This window comes from Alligator mississippiensis, chromosome 1, assembly GCF_030867095.1.
Source record: "Alligator mississippiensis isolate rAllMis1 chromosome 1, rAllMis1, whole genome shotgun sequence".
Lineage (NCBI taxonomy): Eukaryota > Metazoa > Chordata > Crocodylia > Alligatoridae > Alligator > Alligator mississippiensis.
In genome coordinates this window covers 151,396,520-151,419,673 of record NC_081824.1, presented here as the reverse complement: position 1 = coordinate 151,419,673, position 23,154 = coordinate 151,396,520, and the positions used below count along the sequence as shown (strand labels likewise).

At 43.0% G+C, this 23,154-nt stretch overlaps 1 protein-coding gene across 1 annotated transcript in view; it reads left to right on the top strand.

Moving 5' to 3' along the window:
* PCNX2 (pecanex 2) overlaps nt 1-23,154 on the top strand; it is a 245,957-nt gene that overhangs the window by 114,666 nt on the left and 108,137 nt on the right. Inside the window, exons 20-21 of the mRNA XM_059715472.1 lie at nt 12,938-13,079; nt 21,971-22,148. Of these exons, the coding sequence (XP_059571455.1) occupies nt 12,938-13,079; nt 21,971-22,148 (320 nt within the window). The remainder of the gene's footprint in view (nt 1-12,937; nt 13,080-21,970; nt 22,149-23,154) is intronic.

Here is a 23,154-nt window from a genome sequence, read left to right as displayed (position 1 = left end):
GCTTAATAGTCTGCTCGAGCGTGGTAATTAATGCGCTCCAGCAGACTGCTGGAAGAGTCTCAGCATCCCCACACTGAAAAATGGTGGTGTGGTGCTTTAAACTGAAGCTCGTTCAGTGGTGGTAGGGCACTAAAAGCTAAAGCTTATTAGGTCAAAGCGTCCCACTGCCATTTTTCAGTGTGCGGATGTTGATACACATGATGACTGGGAACTTTTAATTAGCACAGCTCTTGAACCCTCCCACTGGCAGCTGGAACAGGTGCTTTATGGTGTGCGGTACAGGCAGCTGGGGAGCGGAGAGCTCCTAGCTCTCTATCTGCCCATGTTGTGCACATTGGATCTCAGCACCCAGTGAGCTTCAAAGTGCATACCTGCAGCTGGGCTGCAGCTCCCTTTTTCAAACCTCTCCAGGCACTTGGACCCAGACACTGAGGAAAGGCTCCCCATTCTCTGGCTCCCAGCACCCAGAGCACTTTAAAGCTTCCCCCCACCTCCACCACATGGAAGCAGCAGCTGGGGAGTAGGGAGCTGCTGTTTTTATGGGCAGGAACGCCCATCTGCATACCCACTTTTTAAAGGTGTGGCATGGGGGGGGCATTGTGAGCCTGACTTCAGGAAGATGCTCCCCATGTGGAATTGCCCATGGAAGCAGCATGTGGGAAGTGGGGAGCTTCCACATAGCATCAAACTGCCTTGCTTTATAGTTTGCAAGTGGGCTGCAGGGCATTCTGCTCACATAGAGGGAGCCCTGCAGACTCCCAGCATGGAACTCCCCGCATTACAACAAGAAATTGTTTTTTAGATATATAGGGAGTAAAAGGAAGGCCCAGGGAGGAATAGGACCCCTGCTAAATGGGCAGAAACAATTGGTGATGGACAGGGGGGACAAGGCTGAACTCCTCAATGAGTTCTTTGCCTCAGTGTTCCTAAGTGAGGGACACGACAAGTCTCTCACTGGGGTTGTAGAGAGGCAGCAGCAAGGCGCCAGACTTCCATGTGTAGATCCTGAGATGGTGCAGAGTCACTTGGAAGAACTGGATGCCTTTAAGTCGGCAGGCCCGGATGAGCTCCATCCGAGGGTGCTAAAGGCACTGGCCGACGTCATTGCAGAGCCACTGGCGGGAATATTTGAACGCTCATGGGGCACAGGCCAAGTCCCGGAGGACTGGAAAAGGGCTAACGTGGTCCCCATTTTCAAAAAGGGGAGGAAGGAGGACCCGGGCAACTATAGGCCAGTTAGTCTCACCTCCATCCTTGGTAAAGTCTTTGAAAAAATTATCAAGGCTCACATTTGTGAGAGCCCGGCAGGACAAATTATGCTGAGGGGAAACCAGCATGGGTTTGTGGCGGGCAGATCATGCCTGACCAACCTAGTCTCTTTCTATGACCAGGTTACGAAACGCCTGGACACAGGAGGAGGGGTGGATGTCGTATACTTAGACTTCAGGAAGGCCTTCGATACGGTATCCCACCCCATACTGGTGAACAAGTTAAGAAGCTGTGACGTGGATGACTACACAGTCCGGTGGGTGGCGAATTGGCTAGAGGGTCGCACCCAGAGAGTCATGGTGGATGGGTTGGTCTCGACCTGGAAGGGTGTGGGCAGTGGGGTCCCGCAGGGCTCGGTCCTTGGACCGATACTCTTTAATGTCTTCATCAGTGACTTGGACGAGGGAGTGAAATGTACTCTGTCCAAGTTTGCAGATGACACAAAGCTATGGGGAGATGTGGACATGCCAGAGGGCAGGGAACAGCTGCAGGCAGACCTGGATAGGTTGGACAAGTGGGCAGAAAACAACAGGATGCAGTTCAACAAGGAGAAATGCAAGGTGCTGCACCTAGGGAGTAAAAATGTCCAGCACACCTACAGCCTAGGGAATGACCTGCTGGGTGGCACGGAAGTGGAAAGGGATCTTGGAGTCCTAGTGGACTCCAAGATGAACATGAGTCGGCAGTGTGACGAAGCCATCAAAAAAGCCAATGGCACTTTATCGTGCATCAGCAGATGCATGATGAATAGGTCCAAGGAGGTGATACTTCCCCTCTATCAGGCGCTGGTCAGACTGCAGTTGGAGTACTGCGTGCAGTTCTGGACGCCGCACTTCAAGAAGGATGCAGATAACCTGGAGAGAGTCCAGAGAAGGGCCACTCGTATGGTTAAGGGCCTGCAGACCAAGCCCTACGAGGAGAGACTAGAGAAACTGGACCTTTTCAGCCTCCGCAAGAGAAGGTTGAGAGGCGACCTTGTGGCTGCCTATAAGTTCATTACGGGGGCACAGAAGGGAATTGGTGAGTATCTATTCACCAAGGCACCCCCGGGGGTTACAAGAAACAATGGCCACAAGCTAGCAGAGAGCAGATTTAGATTGGACATTAGGAAGAACTTCTTCACAGTTCGAGTGGCCAAGGTCTGGAACCGGCTCCCAAGGGAGGTGGTGCTCTCCCCTACCCTGGGGGTTTTCAAGAGGAGGTTAGATGAGTTTCTAGCTGGGGTCATCTAGACCGAGCACTCTTTCCTGCTTATGCAGGGGGTCGGACTCGATGATCTATTGAGGTCCCTTCCGACCCTAACATCTATGAATCTATGCACGCTGGCAGTTGGCAGTCACCTGACTGGGGTTTGAGGAATTTTATGCCCTATCCCCAAAACTGTGTGACCTAGCATGCACATCTGGCATGGCATGTGTCTCTCAGTTTTGGGGATAGGGCTTAAAATTTCTCAACCCGCAATCATGCAATTGCCTTAACGTCTGCCAGCAGCCACTGATTTGCCATTTCTGAGTCCTGTGACCTAGGTGTGGGTCACTGACAAACAGGCTAACACTTATACTGGGATTATTTGCCACTTCATGTTTTAGAGAGGAAAGTGCTTTCTTTTAGTAACACAAATTTGTTAAATACCCAAATCCTTTCAGAGAAGTTAAAGTTACCTGTGATCAAATTTTTTATATATATATACATTTTTGAGGCACATATAGATAGATAATGCATAGATATAGCTAGATAAATTCATCTATATATGCCTGAAAAATGTATATACTTGTAAATGATAGAATCCATTTTCACTGGATTTCTGCAGAGTGTAATACTTTGCTAGCAGAAGTAATAAAGCTAAAATTATGCCTTTCCAAGGCTTCTGTGACAATGGGGGCTCACTTGATAACGCAATGATGGAATGATGCAAGAAAAAGATTTAAAAAAAATATGATTTCTCACAGTAGAATTAAAAGTGTGAATGCAGAATCTAACACCAGTGATCTTTTATCTGGTACCCTGTTTTTATTAATTTAAATCTTAATGCTTGTCTGCCCAGACCTCTTGTAAGACATAATACAATACTGAGAAGTAATGTTCAGCTTTGCCATCTTTTCACTAGTAACATTCAGTTCAGCAGCCATCCATACTTTCTATTCATTTTTACCTGTTAATTGGTGCACCTGTAGTAGCTGTAGCCTGAGATGACTGAGCTACAGTTTTTAACTAGAGGCGTAACGTGACTCCTGAACATCCTGTGGCAGCCAGGCACAGGGTAGTGTCACTGGCTGTGCTGCCAACACCACAGCAACTATCAGTCTAAAATGCAACTACTTCTATTTTTCTACACCTCTCACAATACTGAAATAACCCTTGTACATCACAACCTCTTTTATACTATGTGTGCTATGGTGTAGTCTGTATGGAAGACGGATGTATTTAAAAGCTAGCCTAATTGCTAGGAGATTTCCTTATTTAACAATTTGAGGCAGAACTGTTTTTACTCTCAGACTTACATATACTATACAATTTGAAGGGCATAGATATTGAAATCTGTAATTTTTGATCTCCTGCATAGCATCTCAAGAGGAATGTTAAAGTTTAATGGAACAGTGCAACTTTATTGATAGTTTGGTCTTGCTAGTATCTGCAGGCTTCAGCAGGTGATGCCTTGATATGTAGGAATAGCTGTAAATATTTTAGCATCTCAGGGACTACTTTCCAGTTCTTCTGCAGTTCTTTTCAGCAAGCAATCTAGCTTTCAGAATTATGGCTTTTTTCAGTCTTGTCTTTGCTCCCAGCCAGAAATGTGCTTGTCATATTTTGATGGATCTTATGCCTTAATCATCCTCAATATATATTCTTGAGGTGTTTGAAGACAACATTGTGAGAACACAGACTACTGGGGGACCTCAGTCTCTTTAACTAGACAACAAAAGGATTCAGATTTCTGTCTGCAAAAGCATGCATTAAGGATTTAAACCTCTCTGCAAACTCAATCTTCAAAACTATTACTTTCAATCTCAAACTTGGGTATGCAGAAGCACCCCAGAGACTTGACTGAAGGTTGCCTTTTAACTTTTATTGCAGTATGCCAAAGAAAGTGTGCTAGAAATGCAAATCTAATTAATGATTGTATTCCAGCTGAAATTTATTGTTCATGCAGGGTTCATCTGCTTAATAATCAGCAACTCTGTGAATACTCTGGTTTTTTTGTTATGCTGCAAGAATTTAATCAAAACAGACTGCTCAAAGATATCTGCATTTGTCCTGATTAAATCTGTCTTCATTCACTGAAAAAACATCCTTTTCTTAAAGACAATGACTCAGCTTTTTAAAAGGTTGAGCCAGGCTAATCCAGACTGATTTGCTTGTTCTTTGGGCTCAGCGGCATCACTCTAATGAACAGTTCTCTGGGTCAGTCAGGTAGAACTAGGGTATTTTCAGATTATTTTCTAATATGTTTATATAGTCTGTATTGAGTTTAAACATTACAGCAATGTGCCCAGAGTCGTATATTACGGCAGCTGATCTCTCTTTGATCTCTTGGGTTGATGCAAAGTCTTCCTAGTCTAGGTTTGACAGAAAATTTGTATAATCCTTGCTATGGAGGAATGTCTGAAGGACCAGCTCCATTTTATTTAGAAGACTTTCAGGAAAAGTTTAAGACTAAAACTCGAGGCTCTATCACCCATCTGAAGAAGAACAGTGTCCTAGCATTCTAAAATATCAACATGGTGCTTTTTAAGACTATGAAAGATGCACATGACACAACTCATTACCCATTGATAGTTTTTGCTGCTGGGTCTTGAGATGTCTTTCTGCTCTTGAAAATTGAAAGAGCACCCCAGAGAGAGAATGATTGTTTGTAATTAGAAGTGACTAGGGATTTAGCTTCCATAAATCAGTTCTGGGCTCTGTCACTGACTTTGGACAAACCATTTGGACTCCCTATACCTCTGTAAAATAACTATTATCATCATGCCTCCCACTACACCCTTACAAGGTACTATCACCTAGCATTATTTCACTAAGTGCAGCCAGCAACTTCTGTTGTACAGATCTATACAGCCTATGCAGAGATACAAGAAGCAGTCTAAGGTCAGAGCTAGGTAATCCTAGCGTGCCACAACTCATGGCTTCACCTGTGTGTCCTGGCAGCTTATCTGTGTCATTGCTGCACCCATTATGAGGGGGAGGGGACACCACTTTCCTTTTGGAGTAGCCTGTGGGAAACCAAATATTTATGCAAGAGATTAGTTGGTATCTATTTGGTTTAATGGACTAGGACCATTATATTTTCCTTCTCCTGTCACACCCACAGAGTCACCTTCAGTTGTTGTTGGCAGAGGTCTACATAGCAGAGAGTCGTATCAACTCTGCAGAGAGAGAACACGACAGTTCATGCTTTTAACTCTGGCTATCTGCTGGGTCATCAGTTGTGTCTAGAACAGGTCAGCACACGTTTGCCAAAAAATCATCTTCCCAAAATATGGTGTTTATCTGAAGCCAAATATTCAGAGACACATTGATTACCCCAAAAACTTTACTGGAAAGATTTGAAAAAGAGAGGAAGAGATCCTTGAACTGTACAGCTTTGTGGTTAAGGCCTTGGCCTACACACACACACACACACACTGTTCTGAATTGGAAAGCTCAGGTTCCAATCTGAAAACAGATATTTTAACACTATTCCATTTTTGTTGACACATTCCAAATGTTCTGCCTTTGTTCCAATATGGAACAAAAACCAAGTTTGAAACCTTAAGGCCAAGTACAAACATTGGGGGAGGTTAAATTGGGTTCAAAATGGCCACCTGATTTAAACGTAGCTCATCCCAGTGCCAATTACACTTACAGACCTGGTCTTAGTGACCAGCAATCAGTCTAAACCTGTAACTGTACAGAAGTTCCATGCATACAAACTGGTCTAAAAATTGGAGAACCCGGTTTAAGATAAACCTGGATCTATGTAGTATTAAACTTATTCAATTTAGGTCAAATCGGTGCATGGAACTTCTGTCCACTTCCCCTGTACAGCCCCGGGGCTGGGAAAACCCAGCCACTGGACCCACCCTGGGGGTGCTCTTTTCACTCCCCCATTCCCCCACACTTGTCTATTTTTTGCCCCTGCCTCCCCTCTCATCCTTCCCTGGATGCTTGCTTCCCCAATCCAGTCAGCACTTTCAACTTCCATCCCACAAGCTGCTCCAGGTGCAGCTGCTTTTATCAGCGTTCACTGCTGCTGGAGCCAAGCAAGTATGTCCCAGTGTGGGGGGGGATGGGACAGATGAGGCTGTACGTGTGCTGGAGAGGGGGGCGAGGTGCTAAAAGTAGCCCCTGATCCCCCAAGCCATCCCATGCAACTTGCAAACCCTCCTGATCCTGTCAGACACTCCTGAACCCCAGCAAAACCTTGTGGGTTCCACCTGTCCCCTCCTCACCCATGGGTCACACCTTTCCCACCTCACTCACAGGTCCTGCTTGCCCCCCTCATGGGTCATGCCTACCCCCACACCCCACCTGTGGGTCCTGCCTGTGCTCTCCACCCCATCCATGGGTCGCACCTGCCTCCCCACGCCTCACAGTCATGCCTCCCCCATCCCCCAGGAAAGAGCCCCAATCCCATCCAGCCTGCTGGACCCTCAATCTCCCTGCTAGCCCCCACCCCCATCCTGACTTACCTGATATTGGACAGCCATTTTGAACCAATTTAACCTCCCACTAACACCCCTGAATGTCTGTACTTAGCCCAAAAATTTATGAGACAGAATTATCATTCTCTAACCAGCTCTCTTTGCTTCTGCATTGATTACATTTAGGACATGTTTTCAAGTATTTCAAGAGTCTGCTCTACTCATACAACCCAAGAACAAACACATATGTCAGAGGCCTGCATTACCTATTCCTTAATCATGCCCTGAAACAGCAGTATCAGTGGATAAAAGTAGAAGTCAGGAAGCTTTGGTATGTTTTATTCCCAACTCTGCCACTGATTAACTGCATGGCTTTTGGCAAATCATTTAATTTCTCTGCGACTCAGTTTCTACTGGCAACCTGGGAATAATGATAGTTTTATAAAATGCCTTAAGATCACTAGAGAAAAAGGTCTATGTATATGCTGCTACTAATATTAATAATAATTAGTATTGCACCAGAAAGCAAGTACATTTATGAAGCATTGAGATCTTTAGATGAAAGAGGTTGTTATGTAAGCATTTTCCCTCTGAAAATTCCAGCTTTTTTCCTCTTACTGACATTTTGAGAGAGAAGATTGACAAGATTCTAACTCCCCCCTACTCTTTTTTTTTTCATGCTCTCTCTTCTCTTTCTAGTAAGATTAATGTTGTCTCTCATCTGGTCTCCAATCTCATAACTTTCTTTTCCCTACTTTCTTTCATTGTCACCCTTTAATTGGCTTGTCACAGTTCTGTAGCTCTCTTTTCTTACAATACAAGAATGATTTGGTATTCTCCATCCCCAAGCTGTCCACCCATAATATTTCTTGTGTCTCTGATTACCACTGACTCCTGTCTTTTGCCTTTCCCTCTTGCTTCCTGAACATATAATCTGCAGCTGCTACTTTGAGCTCCTCTCCTTTCATTCCATCCTGGGGCCTCTTCAATCTACCTCCTCTACTCCATTGACCTTGCCCTTGCTAGCATGTCTCGTCTTTTCAGGCTAGATCTTGAGGCCTTTTCTGTACCCTCTACCTTTTTCCTGCTTTTGATCTTGTTGGTCATATTTTCCTTGTCATTCCTTCCTCTCTGTCTCTTTCTAGGCATTTCTTCTTGCCTCTTTGGGTGATCTTATCTGCAGATGTGAGCCATCAGTCATTTTTTCTCTGTACCCTCTCATGTATACCATCTATTCCCAGTTTGTCTCCATCTATTCATTCACCCATCTAAACATGTTTACCTTGTGGCTAGGGACATACATTACACATAAATTGATTTAAGTGCTCAGAAACTGGTTTAAACCTGTAACAGAACAGATGTTCAGTGTACATACACCAGTTTGAAAATGGCTGAAGCCAGTTTGAGATAAACTTGGCTGTATGTAGCATCAGACCTAACTGATTTGGGTCAAACTGGTTTATGCGACATCTGTCCCAGACCCCTTCCTAGTCTAAGTTAAATTACAGTTCCCCAGAATCCCAGATGCTTTGCTGGGCAGGTCTCTGCTCATTGTACCAGCACAGCAGGGCTGGCCCCTCCCCTCTGCTTCCTGACTGTAGCTCTGGCAGAGACTGCAGGTACAGCAGGGTCTGCCTGGCTTCCTCCTGCTTCCCCCGTCCCTCTCACCACTCCCTGGTAAAGCAGGGATTCCCCCCTCCCCTCTGCCTTAAATAGACACTTGTCAGCATCAGTTAGCATACCACATGCTGGCTACAGTCTGTGCTGTGGCAGACAGGACAAAAGCAGACAGGATTGTGGCTTAGGGCTTTTTGGAGCTAATCAACAGGTAGCTTGTAATTTCCCTCCATTCCTTCATTGGAACAAGTTGTTTAAGAAAAGCTTGAACTAATGAGAGACCCTTTTGTTTTTCATTTATCACCCAATAAATGCTGTGTAAACCCCTGCTGGATACCTGGCTGAGCAGCGAGGGGGGAGGGGAGGAACCCCTCCCTAATTAGAGCATCCTGCTAGGGCCTGGCCATGCACCCCATGGCTCAGCACTACAGAAGGGAAGGGAGGGCTGCTCTTGCGCCCCCCGGGTTCTAGCCTGAGCCACTGCAGGCATGTGCCTGCATTCTTTCAGTCCAGAGGGGATGTCTGTGTGGTTACAAACTGATTCAGCCTAGGCAGATTAGACTAACCTGCAAAGATTGAATCAAGTCAGGCTCAGACTTTTTGAATGTCTGTTCTTAGCCTGTATGTCCTAGCTGCCAAAAGTTTAAATGGTCTTGTTTAGCAACAGTATCTTCTTTCTTAAGCCCTGCTCTTTTCCCTGCATTTTGTGTAGCTCCATTGTTCTGGTCTATAACTGAGGGCAAATGGAGGGATAGACCATTCAGAACTTTCCTTCCTCCTTGTCCCTTACTATATTGTTTCCAAATCATTCCATCTATTTCTCCATGCCCTTTGTAAAGTCTGACCTCTTCTTTGTTTCCACATTGCTAAAACTCTTTTCTGGCCTTACCACCTCCTTCCTTGAGTCTTGCAACCATCTCCTCTCTAACCTGTCTTGATACACTGATCCTCCCCACTTTCTCTTCAGTCCATTCAACGTGTAGCTGCTCAAAAGAGTTCAGTTTTGGGTTGGGGCAGGTGGATGAGCCTGTGTTGCAGAATCTAGGAGCACTCTGTGCTCAGAAAAGCCTCTCTTTGAGTTCATGTGCAATGTTAGAAGGGAAGTAGAAGGAGGTGCTCAGTCTTCACGGGCTGAAACCCAGCAATAGGTGACTGGCAGTTAAAAGTCCAACATTTGGGAGGCTGGGAGTCAGCTGCAACTGATAACTAGAAAATGAGGGTGGAGCCATAAAGAGGGTTAAAAGCCTCAGGAGCAGTGTGAAAGAGAGATGAACAGACTGTGATGCTAAGGAAGAAGTACAAAGCCTGTGTGGTTCTCCTCAAGGTCTGAAGAAAGACATCAGATTTGAGTTTTGTTTGTTATTTGCATGCTTGTTTGTTTTGTTTATTGTGGGGATAAGGTGGCCCCATGTAAAATAAAGTGGCTGGAAACCCTGAACGCAGAAGCATGTTTCCTACAGCATCACTACAATCATTCGTGTCAATGGCTTTATTCTACCTGTGGGGTGGAAAAGTTTGGTTTCAAAATGTAAATCACCTTGTTTGTATGAACTTATGAGGACTAGCTTGGGATTTGAGCCTTAGGTGCAAAAGCAAAAGGAAATATTTTAAGCTATAACAAGTAGAGGGTATGTGCAGTCCCAGAAATCTATGTACAGCTTTTTTTTGCCAGTCTGTTATCTTAACCATGAGAGATCCTAGGTACATTAAATAAGGATAATTTGGAGGGTTTCTTTTTTGATCTTCTCCATGTAGAATATGTATCTGCTCAATCTTCCTGCAGTATGTTCTCCCTTCTCACCATCTTTCCCTTTTCTCGACCACCCTTCCAACTCCTTTTGCAGGAAGGCATATCAGTGATTCAGAAGGTAGCATTGTTACTTTTGAGTCAGTACTGAAATCTGTGTTTGGAGCGGCTGTTTTTCCAATGAGCCTGACTGCTTGTGCTCAGTATTAATCCACTGTCTCCAGAATATGGATGTTATTTAGAAAACTTCCCTCTGGTTACCTATGTTTTCCCTGAAACTTTAAATGGCATAAACTTATATTTCTCAAGCAGTAGGTTATGCCCTGCTGGGGAGAAGCATGACCGTCTCCTACAAGGGATGTGCACAAATTGCAGTGGCAATTGGCAGCACCCCCCATGTCAGCCATTCTCATGCCACCCTGCTGCCGCCTCCTCCCCACCTCCTCAGGCATTGGGCAAATTGACGCCAGGGTGGAAGGGGCAGAGGTAGCACAGGGTTTGGGAAACACTTACATACAGCATGTATTTCCTAACTAGTGAATGTACTGGTACATGACTGTGGAATTCTGCCTGTGAGATGAGCTCACTCTTGCTGATTGAAGTAGTCTTTGAACAAAAGAAACTGGAGAGAATTTTACCCCCCTGGGGAGCAAGGTCATGTGTAGTTAAATCTGAAGCGTGCTTAAATCACACATTCCCTTGCCCTTCCTTCACCAGTGCAGTAATAATGAGACGTGACTTATATGTAGTGTAGTGTAATTAAAACATTGCTCATTTTTTAGTTCCAGTGTATATACGCAGTACTTTGTGCATATGAGAATCTCACGAGGGCAGAGCACTTGGCTGCTAGTAACTGGTGATTCTAATAAATGGTAGAACACTGCTGGATCTACACAAAGCATATCTTCTGCTGCCATTGCACTATCATGTTGATCTTGTATCCCAAATGTACATTTTTGTTAGAAATCCACTAGAGCAGCAGTCAGCAACCTTTTAAAGCTCTAGGCCAGACTGACCCAAGTCAGGGAATGTCAAGCTGTAGGACCCAGTCCCTGCTGCTGCTTTTCTGGCAGCAGCACAGGAAAAGCACCTGTGCTAGCTCTTTTCCCATGGTGGCAGAGGAAAGCGACTACTGCCGAAGGCTTCTTCTCCCCTGACCAAGTGTCACTGAAGCCCCATGTCTGTGGGCTAGCTCAAATGGCTCTGCAGGCTAGTTCCAGCCTAGGGGCTGTAGGTTCCCAACCCTCTGCACTGATGCTGAAAATTTGGTCGCACTAAGTTCAGAAATCCCATAAGCTCACTTTTTCAAATTGATACCATGGCCTAAAAGATCACAACACATGACTGAAAAATTGCTGACCAAACAGAGTCAACAAAGACATTTTTCACAAGGTGTGAGACCTCTCTGGTGGCACACCAAGCTAGCTGACACTGACTTTCACACTAATTATAGCCAATTTGTCACAATTGTAATTATGATGCTATGGCAAAAATGGAAATGTGCTTGATATCCAAACAAGATTGTTCTTGTATCAGGTACTCCAATGCTGGAAAATTTGGTTTTTAATCTTTGGCTGATGTTCTGCTTTTATCAGATATGTTTGTGTCTGGCTTCTGCTCTATCTCCTTTTTATAAAAGCTTATTTTTAAGGGTTCCTTTGGGATAACAGTTATACTGTCTCGCTTCCATATTAATGCTTTTCATGGCTAGGTTTCAAAGCCTGATCCACTTTACCAGGGAGGTCTGTATAATGATTCCCATTTTACAGCTGGGGAAACTCATTCACAGATTGGTGGAGTAACTGGTCCAAGCTTATCCAGCAAAACTGGGAGAGAGAATCCATTTGTTCTTAGACCCAGGCTAGTGCTCTGTCTGATAAACTATACTGCCCCTCCACCCACACCCCAGCCACTTGAAGGGTACAATCTATTTAGTAATGTTTAATAATTAGATTAGTTTAAAGCAGAAAAGTGGCAAAAATATGAGAAATAACAGGTTTTTGACAGCCAAAAATATGACATTAACAAGCATCTGCCTTTAGCATGTACCATCTTACCTTATTTACCCATATTTTCTCATATACAGCATACACTGGAATAAGATACATGCCTTATATTTGAAAGGCAGCATGAATTTAAAAGATCTTTCCTTGTAGTGTCTGAAGAGTGGCAGCTAGGGAGCTGAGCCTGTTTGTTGTTTCCCTCCTCCTGTGAATCACATGCAGACTTTACTTTTACTTTTGCCTGGCAGAAGCTTAAGCAACAGAAACTTAGTACTGTGTTTCCTTGCTTGTAATGCATGCTTCAGTATCCAGGAGCTGGGTTTTTAGGGGAAGTTTTATTTTGTTTTGGTTTTTTATTTTTATTTGGGGGTGGGGAGGGGGGAAAGAATTTGGTTCCTGTGGCTGGGGGGATACAATAATAAGAAGCAAAATACTTGCATAGTATCCATAACCACAGAGCATCATGGCTACTATATGGCAAAACAATTAAGCATTCCATTAGGTGTTCTACCATGTAACTAATGTACCAGTTGTAGCAGGGAAATTATTGTTAAGCCAACCATATGAGACTAACCAATGTGAAATCCAGAACTCATTTGTTTTTCCTCTTTTATTTATATAGTATGTATAAAAGAGTAATAATTTGACAGAGTGGTCTGTTATCTGGGTTTTTATTTCAGATGCTGCTCATTTAATGTGGTTTGAAAGACTCTATGTGTGGCTTCAGTGTTTTGAGAAATACATCCTGTATCCAGCAATAATACTGAATGGCCTCACCATCGCTGCTTTTTCAATTACCAAACACAAGAAATTTGGTACACAGTAAGTTGATTATAGTTCCTAGCCCAAGATTAATAATTATAAGATTTTGTATTTAGATTAATGCACAAGAGATGATGAAGTTTAGTGTTGCATAAATGAATCTAGTTATTTGTCATGGCTTGGTTTTGTACAACTAATGAATAATAAGTACTAAATCTGGTAATTATTGACTGTAGTAACAAAGTTGAAACCACTTTAGCATATGATAAAAAAGATGTTTTAGCTACCGCTGTAACAAAAAATGACCGAGGCTAGAAAGACTGAAATTTATAAAGGCAAATTAAAGAATCAAATATGTGTAGAAAACCTAAATGACAGTTAAAAACTGGAGATAGTATCTGAACAGTCTGCAGGTGTTTGACGGGTGTATACACAACAGGGATGTCTAGAATTAATGAGATAAAATGAAAAATCTAGGCTGCTATCAGAAAATACATCCTAACTGTGAGGTTTATGAAACTGTAAAATACTTGGAAACCTCATCACTACAGTCCATTGAAGGCTAGACTGCACAAAGCATTCAGCAATGTAGAGTGGTGAGTAGCCTTGCATTAACAGGAACGTGAGAAACGCAATATAAGCTTTTTCCATGTCTGATATCTCTGATTGGAAGGAAATGCTGCTGTTCCTCTGTATTCTAGTATGTTCCTTGAAGACAACCTTTTATGGTAGAGATCTTTACTTGATGACCTACAAACTGCCATACATTAACGGGAGTGATTGGAGTGTCTTTACTGTGCAGAATTTCAGCAGAGATTTTTCAGAATAACAGTAAATTAAAGACTAGTTGTTTAAAATAATTTTTCAAGATGAAAGCTCTATTAAAATGGAACATATTTTTACAATATAACAAGATTAAAAAGATACAACGAATGGATGTTAGTTTAATTATGATTACTTTTTATTATAGTAATACATAGGGACCCAGGCCCATTTTTCTAGGGACTACATAGAGATAAGAAAAAGATGGTTGTAGCCCCAAAGAGCTTCATCTAAATAAACTGTACATGTTTGCATATTATTCCTGAACTGAGCATTTTGAATTTCTATTCTAAAACAACACTTAATAAAAACTAATATTATGCAGTTCCATATTGTGCACTATCATCTGTGAAAGGGAGGTTTTGCAAGATGAAAAGGGTACATCCCTTTGTGACATCTGACAGCCCAGCTGTCTTCAAACTATGCCCTTATTGATAATTTTTTTTCAAATCCATTGCCTGCATTCAGCTTGCAGACTACTAACTGGTAGGAATTTACAGCAACATTTTCAGAATGGCCTACTTTCAAAAATGAATCAGGCACTTGGGGAGCTAAGTCTGACTGAAAGAGGTCAACATCCTACTGACTTTGGAGCCTGTGTGTTGCCCAGAATAAAACCCAGGTCATTCTCACAGCTGCATAGGTTGTATAGGGCTACTAAACCTCACAGACAGGATTTAATTTGCCACTAATCTTCAGAAGTGTCTGAGAACCCACTCAAGGAGCTGATCTGCTGAGTAACAGGATGCTACTTTTACATAGCTGTTTTTCAAAGTAGAATCACACTTTAACATTGTCAAGCTCAAGTGATCAAAAATCATAAGTTGATCTTGCAGCAATCATGGGATAAAAAAGAAAAAAAAGAGAAACCGTTTTTGGGTCAGCCTTCTGATCATTTAGCCTTTAGGGAAATGGCACAACTCTCTAAGGTATATGTGATCATTTATGGATTTTAAATTTGCTTATCAAAATACTTAAAAACAAACAAACAAAGAATCAATGTTTGGCTCCTCTTCAGAGTAAAGTCCACATAAACTATGCCTACAGTTCAATTAAAGATATTACTGCTGATTTTTATATAGACATATTCAAATTAGTTTTAAGTTGGCTTGCTTAGGTGCTGGTAGCAGTCTTGCCATGGTAGCATGGGGCTCAGTATGGGCTGCAGAATATACCCAAAAATCTGTATGAATATTTGGGGAGATAACCAACCCTGAGGTCCATATTGCTGCAGCTAGCTGGCTACTGGTATTTGACCTAAAGCTACTATTGAATCAGGATGGGGAGTGGGGAAAATACATTAGATTAGCTTAGATTCATGTACAAGTGAAGAGAGGAGGCAGGCAGCTGCTGTCAGAATCGAGACGTGCAGCAACCTCTTGCCCCCCACTCCACTTGCCCTCTGCAGCTCCTGGCCCCCTTCCCCCCACCCCCTTACTGTCAGGCAGCTCAGCTTAGGCTTGGGCTGGATTCCCTCCTGAGCACAGAGCACAAGAAAATTCCATCCCCCGTCCTGGCAAATCAGCAGTGCCACTGCTGCTGCATGGGCAGCAGGGGCTGCACTTCCATGTGCTATGCTCTGGGAAAGAAGAACCCAAGCAGTCAGTAAGAGGGGCAGGGAGAGTCAGAGACTGCAGGGAGCTGGGGGGTGGAGGGGAGGCAGAGGCTGTGGGGAGCTGGTGGAGGGGGTGAAGGTGGCAGAAGGGCAAGAAGGCTGCAGGGAGAAGAATTGGGGGGGGGCAGAGATCAAAGAGTGTCTACATGACCCCCCCTTAGCCACTGCTTTCCTTGTTGTAAGGGTGGGGGAGATATAAAACAACCCTGCAATAATTAGGTTCTATACCTGGAAAATTATAACAAATTTATAAATTTTCCATATATAGAATAATTATTCAGGGGTCAACTTAAATTCAGGGTAATTTAGATTTGAATAAATATGGTAGTTTGGATATATCCACGTGAGCAGTAGTGACATCTTTGGATTGAAGTCTAGATGTGCCTTTCATCTTTCTTGTCCCATTTGGTATGGAGGGCAGCCATTCTAGGCCTTGCCAGCCTTCTGTCTTGGAGAGAGAGAGAATGGAGAGTGACGGGATGGTAGCTGTGCAGTACTCATTCTTCCTCCATCCTCTTCCCACTTGCCTATTTCCTCCCCTTTCTTATCACTTTCTTTCCTCCCTTGCATTTCCCAGCAAGTCATTTTCCTTCAGCACTCCTTTTTCCCATGTATCATCTTAGTCAGCTTTTATGCTGCCTCCGTTCATGAGCACTCCCTTTCATTCTGTCCTTTCCACCTCACAGTCCCTAACACTTCCTTCAGTTTTCCCGCATTTCTCTGTCATCATGAACTTACCAGGATATCTGCCTGGTAGTTTATAGTCTTGTTCCACGTACTTTACATTCTCCTATATCCTACCCTGCTCTCACTAAGGCTATGTCTACAGGGCACAAAGCAGCAGAATTTAACGGTAGGCATGCCACATTAACATGGCTATGCTGCTTCTAGTTTAAAAGCTAGCATGCACGGCATCTCAGCATGACACTGACTTGTACCCTATAGACATACCTGAAACGGCACTATCAGCTTAGCAGGGGTGGGCAATTATTTTGGGCTGAGGGCCACTTGCCAAGTTTTGGCAAGCTGTCAAGGGCCACATGGGTAGCCCTGCCCCTTGACAGGTGCCCCCCCATGGTCGCCATATTGTGACCTGAAGTCCCATCCCCTAAGCCCTGACCTTTGCCACCAGAAGTCCCTGCCCTTGCCCCTGGAAATACTCCGTTCAGCAAGGGGTTTTGCCATCTCAGAACCAGAAAAATACCAAATTATATTCTAAAAAGCGAATATCTAAAACATTCATTAATTTGATTTAAAAAAATATTTTGCCCTAGTTTACATGTTTGTGTAGTGTACACAGAGGTGAAATGAACTCTTACTCTTGTATATTGTGGGAGGGTGAGGGGTGGGTATAGGGTTGTCGGGGTGTGTGGGTATATGAGGTATGGGGGAGGGTATGGGTGTGTCTGTGGGGGGTGTGAGGGAGCATGTGGGTGTGTACATGGATATGTGGAGTGTGGGTAGGTATGGGGTTTGTGGGGAGATGCATGGGGAGAGGGTGGCAGGGGTGTGTGAGGTGTATGGTGGAGGGGTCTGCATGTATGGCAGTACGAGGGGGGGTGCATGTGTATAGTGGGATGTGTGTGTGTGGGACTCACCCTATGAATGAACACACACACACACATACACACACACACACACACACACACCCCTCCTATCCCTGGCCCCATGCTCCCATGGTCTAACGATGCAGCTAGGAGCCATGTGGTGCTGAAGCAGTGCACGGGCAAGAATGCAGGGAAATGGTGGGGATGGGATGGGACTGGGATGCTGAGTCCTACTGCTTACTCCCCCTGGGTCCTACTGCCCTGGCTCCTGTCATCTTTAACAGGAACCCAGGAGCAGATAAATATTTATTTTCTAAATTTTTTAGGGACCTTGTGGGCGGGATAGAAAGGCTTGGTTGGCTGGACTTTGCCCACCCTGGCTTAGCCCCATTAAGATGGTGGCCTTTTTAGACATGTTATTTTGAGACCAAAAGGGACTGTTTTGTTGATCTTGTCTGACCACCTGTATAAAACAAACCACTTAACCTCACCAAGTAATTTTCACATCAAGCCATAACATCTGGGTGAACTATAGCTGAAAGACTTCAAGTGATGGAGAGTGTTTCATATCCTTAAGAAGGTTTTTTCAATGATTAACTGCCTTTCAGTGTTAAAGGATAAGAGTTGAGCTCTAAAAGTTTGAACACAGAAATCAGTAGATCATGAAAACTTAAGAAGAAAGCTAAATATTGCAAGAATTAAAATAAACAGAATGACTGGCAACTCTGGTTTTAAGACAGAATTCATGTTGCCTGACCTTATAGTTTAAGTTTTTAAAACACAGCTACTTTCAATTTTAATTTGACTTTCTCTGTGAAAGAAGGTGTCAGAACAAAGGCCAGAAAGTTCTAGTGTGGGCACTGTTTAATATATATGTTTTTAAATTATTTAATTTTTAAAGAAGCTTCTTAGAGTGGATTTAGGGCTCCCCACAATCCTAAAACAAAGTGGAAGTGTTGATCACTGGTTATAACATCTGAGAAGAAACTCCCTGCTAGGGACAGACATTACACATAAACTGGTTTAAGTATCAGAAACTGGTTTAAACCAGTTTCAGAACAGATGTTCAGTGCACATAAACCAGTTTGAAAATGACTGAAACTGGTTTGAGATAAACCTGGTTGAATATAGTATCAGACTTAACTGATTTGGCTCAAACTGGTTTATGCAATGTCTGTCCCAGACCCCTTGCTGGTTTAAGATAAACCGCCAGCATCCCAGCATGCTCTCTGGGCGGGGCGGGACTCTTTGCTTCACAGCAGGGATTTGCTTCCCCTCTGCTCCCTGGGCAGAGCTCCTCTGGCTGGGTCTGCTGGCTTCCCCATGCCCCTCTCTCCCTCCCCTCTCACCACTTTCCGCTTAAGCAAGGATCCCTTCCTCCTCTCTCCACAGCACGGACCATAGCCAGCTTGTTGTATGCTAGCTAGTGCTGTATAAGGCTCCAGCAGCAACTGCAAACACAGCAGGATCTGCTGGCTCCCCCCTGCCCTACCCCACCCCCATCATTGCCCAAGCAGGAAATCCCCCTACTCCCTCCCTCCCATCTCCTACAGCACAGACCCCAGTCCCAAGGACTCTAGGCATGTGGTATGTTAGCTAATGCCAATAGGCATCTCTGTGTGTGTCTCTCCAATTTCATTGGGACAGGCAGGCAGATAGAACAGAGCTTTTGGAGCTAATCAACAGGTCACCCTGGTGAGCTGTTTAAGAAGAGTTTGAAGTAATGGGTGAAAGGCTACTGTTTTGCTAATTGGGTGATATCACCTCCGGGCTACCTTGCTCACCTTTCAGTTTTCTGCAGACAGTCTGACAAGCAGGGAGAGAGACTGAAAAGACTCGTATCATCAACAGATGCATGCGCTGCACACCCCACCTTGCCTCAGAGTGCTAGCAAGGGTTTGGGGACTGACAACTCTCCCACCCCTTGAGCAGCCAGTGGGGAAAAGCCTGGGATGGTGCAGACAGACATCCCTAATGAGAAAGTCCTGCCGGGGCCTGGCCATGCCTTGCTCAGCTCAGCACTGTGGAAGGGAAGGGAGGGCTGTTCTAGTGCCCCCCGGCTTCTTGCCTGATCCACTGCAGGCATGTGCCTAAATTTCCTCAGTCCAGAGAGAATGTCTGATTTCCAACTGGTTCAGCATAGCCAGGTTAGACTAACCTGCAAAGATTGAATCAATTCAGGCTCAGGCTCTTTGAATGTCTGTCCCTAACCCCTAAGGCTATGTCTTGGAAGTGATAAGTTACAAATCCAGTCAGTGGACAGCAATTCCAAAATCTTGGGACTGGTGCCAGTCAGACTCCAACATGTTTTCTCCAGGGGCAAATAGAGGAAGGAAGAGAGGGAGAATCAAGATACCTTCAAATATATATTTGTCTAGAAATGGGCTTGCTAGTAGTTAATAAGCCTGAACCCTAGGCTACCTATATTACATAGTGCAAGTGGATTTGTGTACCACAATAGGTCTTTGTTGCCTAAGGAGGAGTGTTGTGTATCTGAGAGTTGGAAAAAAGGGAGGTTACTTACCATTATGACATTTTAAGGCCATCTTTCATGATTCGTATTCACATGCTCAATTCCCCTCAGAGATCAATGTAATGTTTTCTGAGGTGATATCTTTGCAATTATATTTTCTAATTTCATTTACTTTTGTAATTAAAATTTTTAATTGGATTTTTTTTTCTTGGAGAGGAGCTGATACTTTCTGCACAATTAGGAACTCATTGGAAGGTTCCAGAAGCAGAAGTCCTAGCTGTTGATGAGGCTCACTGGACAGGCTCATATGGCTTCCCCTGTGGTCTACTACTCTTCCTGCCTCAATAGGTTAAAAAATCATAGTTGAGTGAGTGCAGTTGTATCCTTTCTGCTACTGGCGCTTAGCACCAAAGACAGAACTTTCCTTAGTAGTATCTTTAAAGAAGCAGAATTATCAGAAAACAATTTTCCCTAATCCTCTAGCACAGGGGCGGACAGTTATTTTGGGTGGAGGGCCGCTTACTGAGTTTTGGCACGCCATTGAGGGCTGCATGACAGGCAGCTAGGGGCAGATAAATATTAATTCTCTAAAATTTTTCGGGGCCCTGCAGGTCAGATAGAATGGCCTGGTGGGCTGCATCTGGCCCATGGGCTGCATTTTGCCCACCCCTGCAGCAAGAGGGTATGTTTATAAAACTTCTGTCTGCCAAAAATTTTAAGGATAGCAGAGGAACATCAGTAATGATTTGCTTAGAGAAAAGGGTCTTTCAGCATTATCTACTGCTGCTGCTCTACGATCTAATTTCTTCTCCCCATTAATATCTTCCTCGTTGCTCCAAGAATTTTCATTTTGGATGGAACAAATATGCTCATCTCATTTAGATGTGGTTTATAAGAGGTTCAAAATTTGTTTTACTCTAGTTCCTGTTTGTTTGACTCTAGTATCTGCAAATAATTGGAAGCACCAACTCTAGCAGGGTAAGAAATGAATTCTCTAGCCATTTCATCTAGACAGTGATGCCTAAGTGATTCTTGTGAGTGGCCTGAACTCAAATAAAGTTGGATCTGCAATAAAGGATATGCTGCAATGAATAAACGGAACATAAAATAAAATCAACTGAGCTGCACAATCTGAAAGCTTTTCTGAAATGACAGAAATGCAGTTTGAGTCGAGATATTCTGGTGATCTCAACATTCTCTTTAAAGTTTTTTGAGCTGTCAAGTGTCACTCACTTTAGCAGGCATTTTACTGATTTTTTGCTGATGTGAAGGAATATTTTTGTTGCATTTTGCAAACATTGGACCTAATTCTGATCTTACATATTGGTGACTTCAGGGTTCCTGTCTGTGGTTGCCAGCATTTAAAAAATACTTCAAGGAAAGGTCTCTAAGTCATCTGTGATTGCAGAAAGACAAGAAGTAGTCTTGCCAGTAAAAAAGGGAGTTGCATGTGCACCTTGATGAATTTTAGGTCGTTCTTTGAAGGCTAAAATCGGTGAATGACTTAAGTGCCTAAAGTAGGATTTGGACTTATTTAGACTTTTAAGCCTGAATGTACTCTTCATAAAAAATGTTATTCAGCTGCTGCCTAACTTTGGAGGCATTTGAGCATACTAGATTCCTCCCATTTTCACTTTAAAGCTCCCCATGTGCCTACATTTGTGCCTTCAAGTTCCCAGAAACCATCCGAGCCTAGTGCCTGTCTCCTGTCTAAGGTTAGGATCTTATTTGCAATCAAAGGGAGGGTCTAACTTTCAACATGGGTAAACTGAGAGTCACAAATTAATTGTTAAAGATCTTTGGAGGTTGAAATAGCCAAATGCTGTGCTCTTACAGTTGGACAGTCTCTTTCTTCTTAGTGAAAAACTTGTTTAGTTTTCTGAGCAGATACCTATCTACCTAGAGTCCAGGTTACATTCCCTTTCTGTAGATTTTTTTCACAGGTAGCAAAACAGACTGTATGCATTACTCATTATAACACATACATTTTCTAACATTTTGTTTCTTTGATGGCAGGATTGTTATAGAGTAGGGATGGTTCATGCCATACAATTAAGATAAAGATTTCAGCACCTCTGTTTTGAAGAGAGTTAGTATTCAGGGTTTTGTTTAGACTTCAATGCATAAAGGAGTTAGGAGATATTTGCTTAAGCAGTTATCTAATATGAAGGTGAGTTAGTTTTCACATCAGTTTATACAAGCTGAAATGGGACTTTCTGCCTAATGAATGCTTTTCTTTTATAATACAACATTGTTCCTGTGTTAGAGTCTGTTAAGTATCAAACAAATATGTATTATTGGGAGCATAAAGCTATGCTGTTGTGGATAAATTAAGCAAACATAGAACAAAGTCATCGATAGACTGCATGCATATAGACACACCAACCAAAAATGGGTCTGGTATGGCTGTCCACATTCATTAAGTATCAATTATTTTCTTTTTTGTTTGTTGTTACTTTGACTTTATTAAATTTATTCTTTTTCACCCCTACAGCTGTGATATTATCCTGATAACAGTTGCTGGAATGAAGCTACTTCGGTCCTCATTCTGTAATCCTATTAATCAATTTGTTACTTTAAGCTTCACTGTAGTCTTCTTCCACTTTGACAGTAGAGAGAGCTCAGATGACTTCTTACTGAATTTCTTCATGATGTCCATTGTGTTTCACAAGGCAAGTTTGCAGACACCGTTATTTTCTTTGATCTTAAATATTTACATGGATTTAACTTGTCTTTCCAGTGTTCCAACATTGATAAATGGCTAGCAATTTTTTAAGATGACTTATTGTCACTTTTTATCAGAGACAGACCATTGATTAAATTCTCTACAGGACTTATCATTAGCTTTAAAGTTAAATGTCTTCTGTCTCTCTGCAAAACATCAGATTTACTTCAGCATTCATAGGATACTATATAAGTTCACACTTGTGATTTAGTTATTTTATATATATATGTATTCAAGAATGGAATCATAAATGACTTGGAAGGGGGCCTCTTGAGTCATTAGTACAGGGTTGCCCTCTAAATGAATTGCTGGAGTGTAGGTTTTTTTTATCTAGGCTTCCTTTAAATGTCTCAAGTGTTTGACTCAACAATTTCCTTTGGGAAGTGATTCCATTGTCTAATTGTCTTTCTGATAAGAAATGTTTTCCTAATGTTAGACATACATTTTTCCTTTCTTAGTTTCAAGTCATTACCCTTGTTGTGCTGTCTTTAACCTTAACTTCAAGGTTCCTTCAACCCTTATACATCTTTAACTCTCAACTTCTATGGACTCTCTTCACTTTGGGTTTTTTCTGAGTTATACTCATAATTTTGAAATTTATCTACACCAGCTGTGGGACTGGATTCTGCCCTGATTGCCCATTCACTGAACTCAAAAGCATATTTAATTGACGTTGTGCTTAAAACCACAAGAAGTCACTGGAGCTGTGTCTATATTAGAGCTTCCAGCACTATTAATGCTAATTATCTAAAGCACGGTGGGAATATTTTTTGCTTTTTTAATATGGTCCCCTGTTACTATGGTATCAGTCCTGATGCAGTTGGACCCACTAATAGCACTGGCAAAATATTGTTGCTAAAATATATTAGTGTAGACATGGTCCGTCAGTGTGACCCAGCTAACTTCCGTTACATAACTGAGAGGGGATTGGCATGATACTATGGTTGCTGAGT